The sequence below is a fragment of the Gorilla gorilla genome, chromosome 22, assembly GCF_029281585.2.
Source record: "Gorilla gorilla gorilla isolate KB3781 chromosome 22, NHGRI_mGorGor1-v2.1_pri, whole genome shotgun sequence".
Classification (NCBI taxonomy): domain Eukaryota; kingdom Metazoa; phylum Chordata; class Mammalia; order Primates; family Hominidae; genus Gorilla; species Gorilla gorilla.
In genome coordinates this window covers 41,180,701-41,198,514 of record NC_073246.2, presented here as the reverse complement: position 1 = coordinate 41,198,514, position 17,814 = coordinate 41,180,701, and the positions used below count along the sequence as shown (strand labels likewise).

Sequence of the window (17,814 nt, the reverse complement as noted above, 5' to 3'; positions counted from 1 at the left end):
GACCAGCCTGATCAACCTTGTGAAACCCGTCTCTACTAAAAATACAAAAATTAGCCAGGCATGGTGGTACATGCCTGTAGTCCCAGCTACTTGGGAGGTTGAGGCAGGAGAATTGCTTGAATCCAGGAGGCGGAGGTTACAGTGAGTGGAGATTGTGCCACTGCACTCCAGCCTGGGCGACAGAGCAAGACTCCATCTCAAAAAAAAAAAAAAAAATCTCCAAATATGATTGTGGATTTGTTGCTCTTTTTGTCCTTTTTTGAAGCTGTTATTAGGTACATTCAAATTTAGGATTTTTGTTTTCCTATTGAATTGACCTTAAATATTAGAAAATGCTTTATTCATTATAATCTTCTTGTCTTCCCATCTACTTTGCCTTACATTAATATAGCCACACCAACTTCTTTTGGTTAGCGATGGCACAGTGTATCTTTTTCTGTCCTTTTCTTTTCAACCTTTCTGTGTTCACATGTTTAAAGTTTATCTCCCGTAAACAGCGTGTAGTTTTATGTGCATTCTTTTAGTGATGTTTTGGTCATTCGTATTTTTTTTTTTGTTTTCCAGACAAGTTCTCACTTTGTTGCCCAGGGTGGAGTGCAGTGGCATGATCATGGCACACTGCAGCTTTGACCTCCTGGGTTCAAGGGATCCTCCTGCCTCAGCCTCCTGAGTAGCTGAGTCTATACGTGTGTGCCATCATGGCCGGCTAATTAAAAAAAATTTTTTTTTGTAGAGACTGTCTCACTATATGGCCTAGGCTCATCTTGAACTCTTGGACTCAGACAGTCCTCCTGCCTTGGCTTCCCAAAGTGCTGGGATTATAGGTGTGAGCCACTGTGCCTTGCTCATTTGTATTTAACATAATTAAACATAATTGGGTTTAAGTCTACCTGTTCTTTATCTCATTTCTTCTTTATTCTTTCTCTCACTTTTTTTTTTGATTAATCAAGTATTAAGATGACAGCAGGATTTCAAAAAGGTAAAAAGTATTCTACTTATTCTGTATTTCTTTTTTTTTTTTTTTTTGAGAAAGAGTTTCACTCTGGTTGCCCAGGCTGGAGTGCAATGGCGAAATCTCGGCTCACTGCAACCTCCGCCTCCCGGGTTCAAGCGATTCTCCTGCCTCAGCCTCCTGAGTAGCTGGGATTACAGGCGCCCGCCACCACGCCCGGCTCATTTTGTATTTTTATAGAAACGGGGTTTAACCACGTTGGCCAGGCTGGTCTAGAGCTGCTGACCTCAGGTGATCCACCCGCCTCAGGATCCCATAGTGCTGGGATTACAGGCGTGAGCCACTGCGCCTGGCAACTACTTACTCTGTATTTCTTTTTTTTTTTCGAGACAGGGTCTCACTCTGTCACCCAGGCTGAAGTACAGTGGTATGATCACAGCTCACTGCAGCCTCAGCCTCTTGGGCTCAAGCCGTCTTCCAACCTTAGTCTCCTGAGTAGCTGGAACCACAGGCACGCACCACTACACCTGGCTATTTTTTTTTTGTAGAGATGGGGTTTTGCCATGTTGCCCAGGCTGGTCTGGAACTCCTGAGCTCAAATGATCTGCCGTCAGTCTCCCAAAGTGGACCTCGCCTGGCCTAACTATTCCTTTTCTTCATTTTTTTAATAACTTTTTTTTTTTTTTTTTTGGAGATGGAGTCTCGCTCTGTTGCCCAGGCTGGGGCGCAGTTGCGTGATCTTGGCTTACTGCAACCTCTGTCTCCCGGGCTCAAGTGATTCTCCTGCCTCAGCCTCTCAAGTAGCTGAGATTACAGTCGCCTGCTACCATGCCCGGCTAATCTTTGTAGTTTTAGTACAAATGGGGTTTCACCACATTTGCCAGGCTGGTCTTGAACGCCTGACCATTAGTGATCCACCTGTCTTGGCCTCTCAAAGTGCTGGGATTACAGGTGTGAGTCACTGCACCCGGCCTCTTTATTTCTTTTTAGTTATATATCCTTTTATTATTATTTTGGTGGTTTCCCTAGAGGTTTCAATATACATTACCAATATACATTACTTTACATTAGTTCCTTTACCACTTCCCAAATAAATGAAGTTATAACTGTTAGTTGTCACCATCCTGTCGCTTTGAGCTAGTAATCTTTTTTTTTGAGATGGAGTCTCTGTTGTGCAGGATGGAGTGTGGTGGTGTGATCTCGGCTCACTGCAACCTTTGTCTCCTGGGTTCAAGCAGTTCTCTGCCTCAGCCTCCCAAGTAGCTGGAATTGCAGGAGCATGCCACCACACCCAGCTACTTTCTGTATTTTTAGTAGAGATGAGGTTTTGCCATGTTTCCCAGGCTGGTCTTGAACTCTTGGCCTCAAGTGATCTGCCTGCGTGGGCCTCCCAGAGTGCTGGGATTACAGGCATGAGCCACCATGCCTGGCCTTACTTTTTTTTTTTTTAAAGACGGAGTCTCACTCTGTCACCTAGGTGTGAGTGCAGTGGTGTGACCTTGGCTCACTGCAACTTTTACCTCCCAGATTCGTGATTCTTGTGCCTCAGCCTCCCAAGTAGCTGGGATTACAGGCATGTGCCACCATGCCTGGCTAATTTTTGTATTTTTAGTAGAGGTGGGGTTTCACCATGTTAGGCAGGCTGGTCTTGAACTCCTGACCTCAGGTGATCTGCCCACTTCAGCTTTCCAAAGTGCTGAGATTACAAGTCTGAGCCACTGCTCTCAGCCCGGCCTTACCACATATTATAAAAGTTTCAAGATGTTATTACTGTTGTTTTAAAGTCAATAATCACTTGCTTACCTACCTATACATCTTTTCTGGTGTTTTAAATTTCTTCCTCCACTTCCATGGGACCTATTTGTGGTAATTTTTCTTCTGTCTGCAGAACTTATTTTGTTATTTCTTTTAGTGAAGGTTTGGCCGGGCTTGGTGGCTCACGCCTGTAATCCCAGCACTTTGGGAGGCTGAGGCGGGTGGATTACCTGAGATCAGGAGTTCGAGACCAGCCTGGCCAATATGGTGAAACCCCTTCTCTACTAAAAATACAAAAATTAGCTGGATGTGGTGGCGTGTGCTTGTAATCCCAGCTACTTGGGAGGCTGAGGCAGGAGAATCGCTTCAACCTGGGAGGTGGAAGTTGCAGTGATCCAGGATTGGGGCCGCTACACTCCAGCCTGGGCCACGGAGCAAGACTGTCTCAAAAAAAAAAAAAACAAAAAAAACAGAAAAAACACACAAAGCTTTTTAACAAAGGTTTGTTGACAGTGACTTCAGTAGCTATGGAATTCTGATTCATAGTCCTTTTTTTTTTTTTTCGGCACAGTAAAGATGTTCTACTGCCTTATGCCTTCCTAATGTTGAAAATTTAGCAGTCTTATTGCTCCTTTGAAAATAATGTTGTTTTTGGTCTGGTTGCTTTTAGGATTTTTATTTTGTCTTTGATTTTCAGCAGTTTTACTATGTTGTCCTGTAGTCATGATCTATTGCTGTATAACAAATTACCCCAAAATTTAGCGGCTTAAAGCTACACTGATTTGTTGTTATCTGCCAGTTTCTGTAAGTCAGCTGTCCAGACACAGCTCAGATGGGTTCCCTGTCTCCTTTTCTCTGAAGGTGCAGTCAAAATGTTGGCAGAACTGGGGTTTTAGCTGAAGGCTTGACGGGGGAGGAATAGGCTTCCAAGCTCATGTAGTTTTGGCAGGATTCGGTTCCTGGAGGGTTGTTTGACTGAGGGCCTCAGTTTCTACCTGACTATTGGCCACTCTCAGTTCCTTGCCCTTTTGGTCTTTCCAGTGTGATAGCTTGAGTTATCAAAAGATGAAAGCTGATGAGGCAGTAGAGTCTTAGTAAGACAGAAGTCACAATTGTAACCTAATCATAGAAGTAGTATCCTCTCAGTGTTACTGTTTTCTGAAGTAACTGAGGAGGGGATTTCACAAGTCTGACTACCAAGAGGTTTGGTCACTATTAGCGGGCATGTCAGAAGCTGCCTTTCACATGTGCACCTAGGTGGCTTCCTTTTTTTTTTTTTTGTGGGAGCCTTGCTCTGTCACCCAGGCTGGAGTGCAGTGGCGCCATCTTGGCTCACTGCAAGCTCCGCCTCCTGGGTTCACGCCATTCTCCTGCCTCAGCCTCCCCAGCAGCTGGGACTACAGGCACCTGCCACCACGCCTGGCTAATTTTTTTGTATTTTTAGTAGAGACAGGGTTTTACCGTGTTAGCCAGGATGGTCTTGATCTCCTGACCTCGTGATCTGCCCGCCTTGGCCTCCCAAAGTGGGTTTTCTTTGCATTTATTTTTCTTGGGTTCTCTGAGCTTTTTTAATAAGTAGTATGATATCAAATAGTTTAATGTGTAATTAAAGTCCCAAGTGGAAAGGATAGAGGGGAGAAGTAGTTTGAAGAAATAACAGCTAAGCATTTTTGAACATCTGGGCCATCTCTAGGTCTGCTTCTATTGACCATTTCCCCTCTTGACCATGGGTCATATATCTATCTTTGTTGTGTATCTCATCATTTTTTTGAGGTATGCTGTAACTTTTTGTGTAAAAAGAGTAGAGGCTGCAGTAATGTATTTACCTCTGGTAAAGATGTGCTCTTTTCTCAAGCAGTTATTGTGTGAGACAGGGTCAATCTAATTTGTAATTGATCATCTCTGAGCTTTGTTACATTCAGTAAGTCACTGGCTTTCCATGCTTTGAGGGTGGCATCAATACTTTCCCTTCCAGCAGAGTTTGACATTTGGCCCTCGTGAAATTTCTGAGATGTCTTATTTTTTACACTGGAGTTGCCACCTTTCCAAACTTTGTGAGATCTTTTTCTACTTTGTACCTGACTGCCAACTTTTTAGGTTGCTACAGAGTTCACTCTGCCTTGCCGTCCTGCTCTAGGCTTTCCATGTCAGAAGAGATCATTCTCCACCCTGTTGTCCTATCTCTAGCGTTAGGAGGGCCACTGCAGTGCATTTGGAATGTAAGATTTCTTCCAGGGCTGCCCTGGCTTTAGTGTTTGGGCCCTATGCAGTTGGTGAAGGCCTATGGGAAAAAATTGTGGTAGGTGTGCAGACTCACTGTAACTGAGGTGCCTTAGGATTCTAATCAGTCATGCTGGCCACAAGTAGCCATTAAGTTTGTTAGAGGTTTGAGTGGTTTTTTTCTTATTCTTTTCTGAGGTCAGTTCTTCCTGCCTCTCTGCTAGGGATGTAAGCAGCTATGAGTCCCTTTTCTTTAGCTTTATTTATTTTTTTGAGATGGAGTTTCACTCTTGTTGCCCAGGCTGTGGAGTGCTATGGCATGATCTTGGTTCACTGCAACCTCCGCCTCCCAGGTTCAAGTGATTTCATACCTCAGCCTCCTAAGTAGCTGGGATTACAGGCGCCCACCACCACACCTAGCTAATTTTTGTGTTTTTTTTTTTTAGTAGAGATGGGATGTCACCATTTCTGCCAGGCTGGTCTCGAACTCTTGACCTCTAGTGATCCACCTGCCTCGGCCTCCCGAAGTGTTGGGATTATATGCGTGAGCCACCGTGCCCAGCCTGAGTCCCTTTTCTGTTCCCAGAAAAGCTTGTACTTTCTGGGATTAGTTAATGTAGATTTTTCTTTGTTTCTTCAGCTGTGATGGGTTTATACATTTTTTAAAGTTTATCCAGCCTATTCTCATTGTAGAGATGAGAGCAATATCTTTTATCTTTTACGTTGGAGTAAATAAGTGATTATTTTTCATTTAAAATTATAAGAGACATATATTTGTCTATAGTAATCCATAGGTATATCCACTTATGGTTCCTGGCACCTAATAGGCTGTCAGTACTTACTGAAAGAATTAATGTTTTTTACTGCCTAGTATGTTGTTCAGAACCAGTTATCCATGATTTAGATACTAAATGATGTCTTATAGGATCTTTGATATCTTAACATCTCTCTCAAAGATGTATGCTTCACTTACAGGCCAGTTAGCGTTTTTTTTTTGTTTTTTTTTTTTTTTTTTTTTGAGACAGGAGAGTTAACGTAATATATATATATATATTTTTTTCTTGTTGCTCAGGCTAGAGTGCAATGGCACGATCCCGGCTCACTGCAACCTCCACCTCCTGGGTTCAAGTGATTCTCCTGCCTCAGCCTCCCAAGTAGCTGGGACTACAGGTGTGCACCACCATGCCTGGCTAATTTTGTATTTTTAGTAGAGATGGGGTTTCACCATGTTGGTCAGGCTGGTCTCGAACTCCTGATCTCAAGTGATCCACCTGCCTTGGCCTTACAAAGTGCTGAGATTACAGGTGTGAGTCACCATCCCTGGCCCAGTTAGTGCAATTTTGAGTAAAGTCTTGATTTCAAGTCTTGAGATTAAGTTTTGTTAGCTCTGCAACCTTTTTCTTTTTCAGAGGTGCTTTTCCAGGTTATTTGCATATAAATTTTAGAACAAAATTGTCAATTTCTACAAAAAAAAATCTTGCTGAAGTTTTGAGTGTTACAGTTTTGAATCTGTAGCTCAAATCTGTAGATCAGCTTATTGCTTATTTAAGTCGTCTTTAATTTCTCTCAGCATGTTTTACAGTTTTCAGTGTATGTTTTTCACATTTTGCCAGACTTATCCCTAAGTATTTAATAGTTTTTGATATTATTAGACTGTTGTCATTGAAACTTGCTCTCCAACTAGGTCTTGTCCAATAAGCATGTGGCTCCTGATCATCTGTTGCAAATCTGCCAGCGCATCGGTCCTATGTTGGATAAAGAAATTCCACCCAGTATTTCAAGAGTCACTTCTTTACTTGGTGCAGGAAGGCAGTCTTTGCTACGTACAGCAAAAGGTACCTTAATTTGAAGAAGTGTTCTGCTTTGTATTAATAGCCTAATAATTATTATAATTGTGAAGTAATGTAAGCATTGTGGAAGAAAGGTGATAATGTAACTATAAATCATGCTGTGGACTATAAAATTCTCTGCATTTAGCATAGAACATTGAATTTTATTACATAAGTGTTTAATGGGTCCTTCTGCATTAAAAAGTTGATAAAGATATAGATGTTAAGCTAAAAAGCTTGAATTTATTCTGAGATGTTGTTTGAGGTTTTATCAATGTGAGTTCTTAATTTTCCATTTTGTAGCTCACTCATAACTTGACTGAATGTAATTGTATGTGTCTAATAAACTCTTTAAATGCTAGAGGTATTTCATTTGATATTTAGCTTCTGAAAGCCCTTTGTTATAAAGGGAAGTGATTTTCTAAATTTGGTAGCAGCTTGAAAACAAGCACCACAAATGTAAAATTGCATGGTTCTTTTTTTACTAATTTAATTTTTTTGCCAAGTTATGTGCTAGCAAAATGTTTGAAATTGCCATTCTTTTTCTGTTAGCTTGGTATATATGACTTAGACTAAGTATATGTATGTGATATAATATATGTGTACATGTGGCTAAACTGCTAATGGGCAAAGATTGTTGGTTCTTCTGATCCTGAGTATACATCAAGTTCATCCCATGATGATTTTTTATTACGAGCTGTTGCTGATGTGATGCTACTCTTAGCTGCACCACCAGTATAAAGCTTAACTGAGAAAGAACACCCCTCCCTCTTAGTTCCGTGCCAGACTGGTTTGTTAGCTTTAGTTGTTTCTTAGTGCTCTAGCCATGTCACCCTGTGGCACTAATCAGGACACTGTTTATATTCTTCCTCTTCTGTGTCCCTATTCACTTTGTAATTATTCTATTTTAGCTGGTTATATGGTAGTTAATTGGTAGCCTGTTTTCCTTTGTTTTCTTTACTTGTGTCAAGCTCCATGTCGTTGTTTTGTGATGAGCAGTGATTTAGAACTGGCCAGACCTTAGAAGAGTCTTCAGCAAGCTGCCCTAGGGTAGGGGCATATTCTCTGTTTGTTTTGTACTGGTACCCCAGGAGGATGCCTTGTAACTGCTTTTTGGTCATGATAGTGGTAACGAATCCATTCATGTAAAATGCAATATGTCTGTTAGGTTGGGGCACCCGAGGCTCAGTAGAGGTTTAGTATGATGCCTTCCCTTTCTTCTTTGAGTTATGAAGAAGCTAATTTCTGGCACAGTGTGACTGCTTCAAACCTATGTTCTGCTGCTATCTCCTATAGAGGAGGGCAGACTTTTTTTTCTTAGTGCATTTGCTGGTAGGTCAAGGAAGGATGGACTTTGAATTAGTGTTGAGAGTCACAGATCCTACGTATGTGCTCTTCAGTAGAGGATTTTCTGTGATCCTAAAATGAAGGGAAAGCTATATAATTTATTGGTACTTCCTAAAGATAGAGACTAAAGTCATGATAGTATTGGCCAAATTAATTTTAAAACTGAACAAGTCATGAATTTTCATATAAATCAAAGAACTTTTTCCTTATAAAAGCTTCCATTTTTGAAAAGTTGGATCAGTTGTAAGACCTTTTATCTTTAGTATTGTATGATATAATTCTACATTGAAAAATAAACACTTGGCATTAAATGGGACTTGGAGTCAAAAGATCTGGTTTTATGGTCCATCTTTACCAATCATTTGCTGTGGATCTCTTTAAAGGTCCTGGAACCTTTGAGCCTCAGTTACCTCACTTGTAAATTGGCAAAAATACCTACCTCACAGGGTTGTTGTGAGGATTCAATGAGCTAATGTATGTTGAAAGCACTTTGTGAATTGTAAAGTGCTACACAAATGTTAGTTGTTGTTGCTGCTGTATCTGAGATGTCTTAATTTTCTTTTTCTTCAGAAATAGTCTAATAAACCTCCAGGGCTTTTCTGTTAAAGTATATTAGTTGGTAAAATGTTGAATAAACAGTTTATTACAATATACGTAAGTATTCTATAAAATCTTTCTTGGGGTTAACTTTCAAGATTTTATGTGTATCTAAAATTCATTTTAAAGACTGCAGGCACACAGTTTGGAAGGGCTCTGCCTTTGCTGCTCTTCATAGAGGAAGACCTCCTGAAATGCCAGTGAATTATGGTTCCCCACCAAATCTTGGTAAGTAAGGTTGGCCTTTGAGATGCCTGAAATAATTGTTTTTAAATTTCTCAACAACCTTTATAAATGCTGTATTAAAATTTAAAAGGAAATACCGGTTGAAATGTTGTTTTAATAGTAATAAGTATCAAATGTCAAATTATTGTTAAAATAATTACTAAAAATAAAATTAATAAAAATCTTTTTATAGTAAGAAGTCTGTGTTACTGAATACAGAAGAATAGAATTGGGAAGAAATTGTGTCATTAGGGCTTCTTGAACATAGATTTTTGTGACCCTCTAGAAATTGTTATTTGAGTTTTTCTTAGATTTTTCCTTATTGGCTCTCCCTTAACCATTTTCATTGTTTTTATTTCCTAGTGGAGATACATCGAGGAAAACAACTCACAGGGTGTTCCACTTTTAGTACAGCATTTCCAGGAACTATGTATCAGCATATAAAAATGCACAGAAGGATTCTCGGACATCTATCTGCTGTTTACTGTGTAGCATTTGATAGGACAGGACATAGAATCTTTACAGTGAGTTAAAATTTTAAACTTGATTTGATGTCATCTAGAGTACTTTAGTGTGCTTCAGAATCATCTAGGAAATCTTAGTTTCTGTTTCCCATCCTCAGAGATTTTGACTCAGTAGGTATGGTGTGGGTCTCACGAATTTGTATTTTTAATAAGTGCTTCAGCTGAAGATAGGACTCTGTGCTGTTTTGAAAGACAGTGATTTAGAGTAGTGGTTCTTAAATGTGATATTTAAGGATGCTTAAAAATAGACATACCTGGCCGGGCGCGGTGGCTCACGCCTGTAATCCCAGCACTTTGGGCGGCCGAGACAGGCGGATCACGAGGTCAGGAGATCGAGACCATCCTGGCTAACACGGTGAAACCCCATCTCTATTAAAAATACAAAAAAATTAGCCGGGTGTGGTGGTGGGCGCCTGTAGTTCCAGCTACTTGGGAGGCTGAGGTAGGAGAATGGCATGAACCTGGGAGGTGGAGCTTGCAGTGTGCAGAAATCGACCCACTGCTCTCCAGCCTGGGCGACAGAGCGAGATTCCATCTCAAAAAAAAAAAAAAAAACAAAAAAACACATACCTAATACTTCCCCTCTAGCACATTCTAGACTTACTGTATTAGATTACATTGTAATTAAATATATATAAACTGTAAACCCCCCAAAATAAAAAGCTCCTCAGACCTCTACAAGTGATTCATGTTCACATTAATCACTGGTTCAGGAAAATGGGTTGATTATAAAATAACCCATTAGTGTTCAAGTAAGTATTAAAAACCTATCTGAAAAAATTTGGAATTTATCATTTTAATGTTTTAAGGGTAAATTAGGAGAGGTGAGAAGTTTAACTTTCATTTTGGGGGTGTACAATTCAAGAGTAGATAATCAAATGTTTCTTGAATGGGTGCTGGCTAGTACTGTAAACTTGAGACTGTGTTTGTGAGGAGGCTATTCCCACCACTTTTGTTTGTTTTTGGGATTGCCACTTAGTCCTGTTTCTCACACTATGAAGTATAGATCTGTTCCAACATTCATCACATTCATCACATTATCTAGCTTGATGTGAATAGACTTTTTTTTTTTTTTTTTGAGACGGAGTCTTTCTCTGTCGCCTAGGCTGGAGTGCAGTGGCGCAATCTCCGCTCACTGCAAGCTCCGTCTCCTGGGTTCACACCATTCTCCTGCCTCAGCCTCTTCAGTAGTTGGGACTACAGGTGCCAGCCACCACGCGGGGCTAATTTTTTGTATTTTTTAGTAGAGACAAGGTTTCACCGCCTTAGCCAGGACGGTCTCGATCTCCTGACCTTGTGATCCGCCCACCTGGGCCTCCCAAAGTGTTGGGATTACAGGCGTGAGCCACTGTGCCTGGCCTAGACTAACATTTAACCATTGTTAGTTGATATAAGAGAGCCGTGAACTTTGAGTTGGACTACTTTGCAGAGAACTTGGGGGAAAATAGTATTGGTAATGGAGTCTGACCCGTAGAAATGATAACTCGGCAGTATCTTTATGTAGACTGTCTTTGCCTTAAAGAAAAATACTATTATTCCATAAGTGTTCTGACTATAAGTCATAATTTATTACATAAATAACAGTATTCTATAGTTGGAAAGAGAGAAGTTAAAGTTAATTTGGATGGCATATAAAAGGTATTCTTTTAATATTATTTAAAAGACTTGCTGTACTAACATTAATTTTTGGGTATATTTTTTCTTAGGGTTCAGATGACTGTTTGGTAAAGATTTGGTCAACACATAATGGCCGCTTGTTATCTACATTAAGAGGTCATTCTGCAGAAATTTCAGATATGGCAGTAAACTATGAGAATACAATGATTGCTGCGGGGAGCTGTGATAAAATTATTAGAGTGTGGTGCTTGAGAACTTGTGCCCCAGTTGCTGTGCTCCAAGGACACACAGGATCAATTACATCTTTACAGGTAAACTTCTAGCTTAGTGGGCATATTCCTATATATATTTTCACCTTTTTCTTTAAAACAGTTTCTTTGGAATTGAGAAATAGTAAGATGTGTATTAGTTATGTTTTAAGTAAGAGAAATGATAATCATTCATACTTCCACAAATCATGGAAGGCTGATGAAATGAAGATCTAATGCATATTTACATGAAGGCTTATTGATATTTTGGGGTTTATGGTTGAACTGGATGAGTGTCAATTAGAAACTGGTGATAGATTAATTATTTTTCAACTTTAAAACTTGTGGATTTTGCTAAGTTGATTTTTTTTTTTTTTTTTTTTTTGAGACTGAGTCTTGTTCTGTTGCCCAGGCTGGAGTGCAGTGGTGTGATCTCAGCTCGCTGCAACCTCTGCCTCCTGGGTTCAAGCGATTCTTGTGCCTCAGCCTCCCGAGTAGCTAGAATTACAGGTGTCCACCACCACACCCGGCTAATTTTTGTATTTTTAGTACAGACAGGGTTTCACCATGTTGGGCAGGCTGGTCTCGAACTCCTGACCTCAAGTAACCTGCCCGGCTCAGCCTCCCAAAGTGCTGGGATTACAGGCGTGAGCCACCGTGCCTGGCCGCTTAGTTGATTTAATTTACCAAAATATTTAAAGTTTTTTTCACAATAAGCAGAGGATAATTTTGAACCTATACAGAGTAGACAGAATTGTATAAACCCCTATGTATCTGTCAACCGATGGCCAATTCTTTCCTAACTGCTTCATCTTGTACCTAAAGCAAATCCTATATTTTATATAATTTCTTCTGCAAATATTTCATTTTGTATTTCTAAAAGATAAGGATTCCCCTCCCCACTTTTTTTCATAGCGACGGTTATGATGGAAGGAAAAGATTCCTTTTCAAAAAAACTGCAACACCATTATCACACTATTTATTGATGTTCAAGTTTCCAGTTGTCTCATAATGGTATTTTATTTAGGTTGTTTGAATCAGGAGCAAAACGAAGCCTGCATGTTACAATTGGTTGCTGTAGAATAAAAGAAACTTAAAATATAAATTTCACCTATCTATGCAGTTTAAAAAAAATTCTCTTGCAGTTTCTTCGTTGAAGGACCTAGGTTATCTATAGTTTCCCCACAGTTTGGATGTTGCCAATTGTATCCTGTTGGAGTAGTTTAATATGTTCCTCTGTATTTCTATTAAGTTGGTTATTGGATGTAGAGCAGTGGTTCTCTTTAATGTGCATGAGAATCACCTGGAGGGCTTGATTAAAACATTGTTAAGCACTACTCCCAAAGTTTCTGATTCAAAACGTCTGGGGTGGGGGTATGAGAATTTCATTACTGATAGAGAATTGATCATATTGGGATGTAAGTTCTTCCATCAGAAGGCACAAAATGTCTAGTGTTTTTTGTATTACTCACTGATGATCATTGCCTTACATCCGTTAGTTATTAGGGACAGAAAATGTTACTCTTACTAGTGCAAGGTTCTTGGCTCTCAGTGTAACAGAAATTAATAGGAGGCTAGGCAGACTTCCCAGACAAGATTTATTAAGACTTATGCTGAGATTTATTAAGACTTGTGCCTAGCGGTGGCTCATGCCTATAATCCCAGCGCTTTAGGGAGGCTGAGGTGGGAGGATCACTTGAGCTCACAGGTTTGAGACTCGGCCTGGGCAACTTAGTGAGACCCCCCCCCCCCCACCCACCCCCCAAAAAAAATAGTTTGGCAAGGTAGCACATGCCTGTAGTCTCAGTACCCCTGAGGTTGAGGGAGGATTGCTTGAGCCAGGAGGTTGAGGCTGCAGTGAGCCGTTATCACACCAGTGCATTCCAGCCTGGGTGACAAAGTGAGACTGCCTCAAAAAAAAAAAAAAAGAGACTTATGCCTGAAACATTGGGAATAAGTGAGACAGTGAAGGAAGAAGGGTTCTCTGGCTGGCTCCCCAGGGGAATGCCTTGCCGTGTCTTAAGGAGGGTAATGTGCATAACTCATTAGGTAGGTGAATGTTATTACATGTGTGGGATGGAGCACAGGGTGTGCAGATGCACTAAGGAATCATGCTGACACATACATCACATGATGAGAGGGGCAGATAAGCCCCTCTGGGCGAAGGTTTTAGTATTACAATGAGGCTCAGGGTTAGGATTGGTCCTTCTCCTGGCCTTGCGCACGTATGGGCAATATAACTCTCCTTAGTAGGAATCATGGCAGAATGCTGCTTGTTTTAGTTTTTTTAGACAACTTACAAGGTCTGGTCAGCGAGTATAGGCCAGTGGGGGTGGTACCAAAATGTCTGGTGGTCAGTGGTCACATATGGAAAAACATGTTGGTGGGGTTGGGCCAAGTGCTGTCCCTACTACCCTGTTTCAGTGCTTTTCTATCATGTTTTGAAACTTAACGTTTGGTTAGGCTGAAGTAAATTGTTAGATGATTTGTAAGGCTTTTATTTTATGTTTGATTTATAAGGCTTTTAAAGGTACATTGGTGTCTCTCATTAGAATTTGGTGAAAACTGGTGGTGGTTCAATTTTTTTATGCACATTCACCTAGGCTATGTATTACCGGTCACTTAAATAGATTTGGTGTGAAATTTTATGATAAAAGGTGACTTTTGTTCTAGTCAATATTCTCAAAGAAAAGAGAGTGAGTTGCTATTTTGGGATGAAGATAGTTATAATTGAGATAGTGGTTTTTGTTTTTGTTTTTTGTTTTTGGCCCAGGCGGAGTGCTGTGGTGCAGTCATGGCTCACTGTAACCTCAGCCTGGGGTCAAGGTCTGCCCATCTCAACCTCTCGAGTAGCTAGGGCCACAGGTGTGTGCTACCAGCCCTGGCTTTTTAAATTTTTTATAGGGATGGAATCTAGCCATGTTGTCCAGGCTGTTCTTGAATTCCTAGGATCAAGCAGTCCTTCTTCCTCCACCTCCCAAAGTGCTGGAATTATAAGCCTGAGCCACTGCGCCTTGCTGAGATAGTGTTTTATTTTGGAAGTTTAAGCAAGATTTTTGGTTGGTGTACTTACTTTTAGTTAAGTATATTGTTCTCTGGAAGATTTTATAGTTTGAAAATTAATTCAAATTCTTGCTAGGTTTCACAGTTAACATTTTATAGTTTGATATGAATGTGTTGACAATATAGCAGCAAATAAGAAAATTTATACTTTGAGAGGGTGCCTGTTTTAAAATCATCTTGGAATTCTTTGAAAGTGGAGTTCTAGTCTTCCCTGAAATGATTCTTCTTGTAACGGGGGCTCACATGCGTTTATCACCTACTGAATATATCTGAACAATCTAATTGGGTAGTAGTACTTTTTTTTTTTTTTTTGAGACGGAGTCTCGCTCTGTTGCCCAGGCTGGAGTGCAGTGGCGCAATCTCAGCTCACCGCAATCTCTGCCTCATGGGTTCAAGTGGTTCTTCTGCGCCTCAGCCTCCCGAGTAGCTGGGGCTACAGGCACGTGCCACCACGCCTGGCTAATTTTTTGTATTTTTAGTAGAGACGGGGTTTCACTGTGTTAGCCAGGATTGTCTTGATCTCCTGACCTCGTGATCCACCTGCCTTGGCCTCCCAAAGTGCTGGGATTACAGGTGTGAGCCACCTCGCCCAACCTCAGTGGGTGATTTTAACAGCATCTGAACACAACTGATGAAACTGAAGAGAGAATTAGTGAAGTGGAATTGAGGCCAGAAGAAAATAAATAGAATGGAGTACAATGAGTAATCATTGCAGCCCTAGGGAAAAATTACAGGACTAATAAGAAGACTGATTGCTAGCTTCTTTTTTTTTTTTTTTTTTTTGAGATGGAGTCTCACTCTGTCGCCCAGGCTGGAGTGCAGTAGTGCGATCTCGGCTCACTGCAAGCTCCGGCTCCCGGGTTCACGCCATTCTCCTGCCTCAGCCTCCCAAGTAGCTGGGACTACAGGCGGCTGCCACCACGTCCGGCTAATTTTTTGTATTTTTTAGTAGAGACGAGGTTTCACCGTGTTAGCCAAGATGGTCTCGATCTCCTGACCTCATGATCCGCCCGCCTCAACCTCGCAAAGTGCTGGGATTACAGGCGTGAGCCACCGTGCCCGGCCTGATTGCTAGCTTCTTAATAGAAGTAATGGAAGTTGATAGACAAAGAAGTAATATTTTTAAATTGCTAATAGAAAATGCCAGTCAATAATTCTGAACCTATTAAAATATATCATTGAAGAATGAAAGTATATTAAATGCATATTTAGACAAGCTGAGAACTTCTTAGCAATGGAACAACATTAAAGGGAATTCTAAATAATATTCTTTAGGCGGGGATGTGATCCCAGGTGGAAACTTGGAGATGCAAGAAGGAATGAAGAGTTAAGACAAAAAAAAAATGAATGTGTGGGTAAATGGAAATAAACATTGGCTGTATAAGATAAGTAAATTCTGGGCTTCAAAATACATATGGAATTAAAGAATGAATAGTGTGTGTTTCAGGAGGCGGTAACTTCAGTATTCTAAGATCTTTGCATTGTTCAAGAAGTGGAAAATAATACAAATTTACATTAGACTTTAAGATGAAGATGCATTTTGAAATCTCTAGAATAACAGCCAAAAGTATAGCAAGAGATTGCATAACTACTAGGCTTAATAGAGGTGGGGAAATATGTACTAATAAAGAAAGTAAAACAAGAAAGGAGAAAAAAACAGTACTGGGATAGTAAATGTCAATGTAAACATAATTATATTACTTGCCAGTACATTAAATGGTCTAAAGCAAGTCTCAGCTGAAATAATTCTAAGTATATTCTCTGACAACAGTGTAATTAAGCCAGAAATTACTAACAGCCAGAATTAATAACAGATAATCCTCACTTTTTGTAAATTTTGTGTATAGTTGACCCTTGAACAATATGGGTTTGAATTGCATGGGTCGACTTATATATAGATTTTCTTCCACCTCTGTCACCCCTGAGATAGCAAGACCAACTCCTCTTATTCCTCCTCCTCCTCTTCAGCCTATTCAACATGAAGACAATGAGGATGAAGACCTTTAAGATGATCACTTCTACTTAATAGTAAATATATTTTCTCTTCCTTACGATTTTCTTGATAACATTTTCTTTTCTCTAGCTTTATTATAAGAATACATTATATAAAACATATACAAAAATATGTGTTAATTGACTGTTCATGCAATTGGTGAGGCTTTATCAATAGTTAAGTTTTTTGGGAGTCAGAAGTTACATGTGGATTTTCAACTGCCTGGGGGGGTTTGATATCCTAACCCCTGCGTTGTTCAAGGGTCAACTGTACTTCTAAATAATCCATACATCAAAGAAGAAGAATCACAATAGACATTTAAGAATATTTCAAACTGATTAATAATGAAAACATTACAAATGAAAACATTACATATTAAAACTTGCGGGAGGTACTCTTTGGGAGCCAGCCTTCAAGGCGGTGCCCAGTGATTCTTGCCTCCTGGCACTTAGGCCACCGTAGTCTCCTTGCTGAATAGGGTTGATCTGTGAACTTAAAGATATTGAGAAAATGGTATAATGTGACTTTCAGTGTTTCTGAAGTTACACTACAACATAATGAAATAGCTTTTGTCTTATTCTCTTTAATCGCTGGTCTTGGGGGAAGCCAGTTGTTAGGTAGATTGCACACTCAAACTGCCCTATGGAAAGGTCTTCATGGTAATAACTGATGTCTTCTGCTATAGCCATGTGAATAAGCCATTTTGGAAGCAGATTCCCCTATTCCCAGTTAAGCCTTTATGTGACTGTGGCTCAGGTCGACATCTTGACTGCGTCTCGCAGCCTTGAGACACTGAGCCAGACCTATCTAGCTAAGCTGCTGTTGAATTCTTGGACCATAGAGACTATGAGATAATGAATATTTATTGTTGTCCAGTGCAGCTAAAAATTTTGGGGTGAGTTGTTTCATAGCAGTATATAATTCTCTTCTGAAGTTGTGCTGAAGGGGAAATTTACACCCAATTCATGTATTAGAAAGAAGCTGAAATTCAGTGATCACAAGTGTATTTCTCAAGAAGTTAGGAGAAGAACAAACAAGAAGAAAGAAATTATGAAGATAAGTACAGAAATTAAGGATAGAAAAAATGTGCATAACGGTAGTGAGGATCAACAAAGCCAGAAGTTCTTTGAAAGACTAAAAATACTGGTAAAAGACACATTGTTCAGGGAACAAAAAAGAAACGTGACAAATAACCATTATCAGATTTGAAAAAGGGGTATCACTACATATCCTTCAGATAATAAAAAGAGGATATTGTAAGCAGCTTTATAAAGGAAAATTGAAGGTAAATACAGAGAAAAACAAGACACAAAAAGAAAATCTGAATTGACTTGTAACTATGAAATGCATTGTTATCTGTAGTTAAACATTTTCTCTACCTACTTATTATTTAGGTAAAAAATGTTTGGCGCTAATCTCCCAAGGAAGCAATCAGACAAATCCA

The 17,814-nt window shown here is 39.9% G+C and overlaps 1 protein-coding gene across 5 annotated transcripts in view; it reads left to right on the top strand.

The window, feature by feature from the left end:
- Nucleotides 1-17,814, top strand: part of BRWD1 (bromodomain and WD repeat domain containing 1) — a 129,389-nt gene that overhangs the window by 8,509 nt on the left and 103,066 nt on the right. For 4 of the 5 annotated variants that reach the window (XM_063702701.1, XM_055374027.2, XM_055374028.2 and 1 more), the window contains 4 exons: nucleotides 6,612-6,762; nucleotides 8,830-8,928; nucleotides 9,289-9,449; nucleotides 11,156-11,377. In XM_063702701.1, the coding sequence (XP_063558771.1) occupies nucleotides 6,612-6,762; nucleotides 8,830-8,928; nucleotides 9,289-9,449; nucleotides 11,156-11,377 (633 nt within the window). Of the gene's footprint in view, nucleotides 1-6,611; nucleotides 6,763-8,829; nucleotides 8,929-9,288; nucleotides 9,450-11,155; nucleotides 11,378-16,345; nucleotides 16,406-17,814 lie in introns of those variants that run through there. The other variant, XM_063702702.1, reaches the window with a different exon arrangement.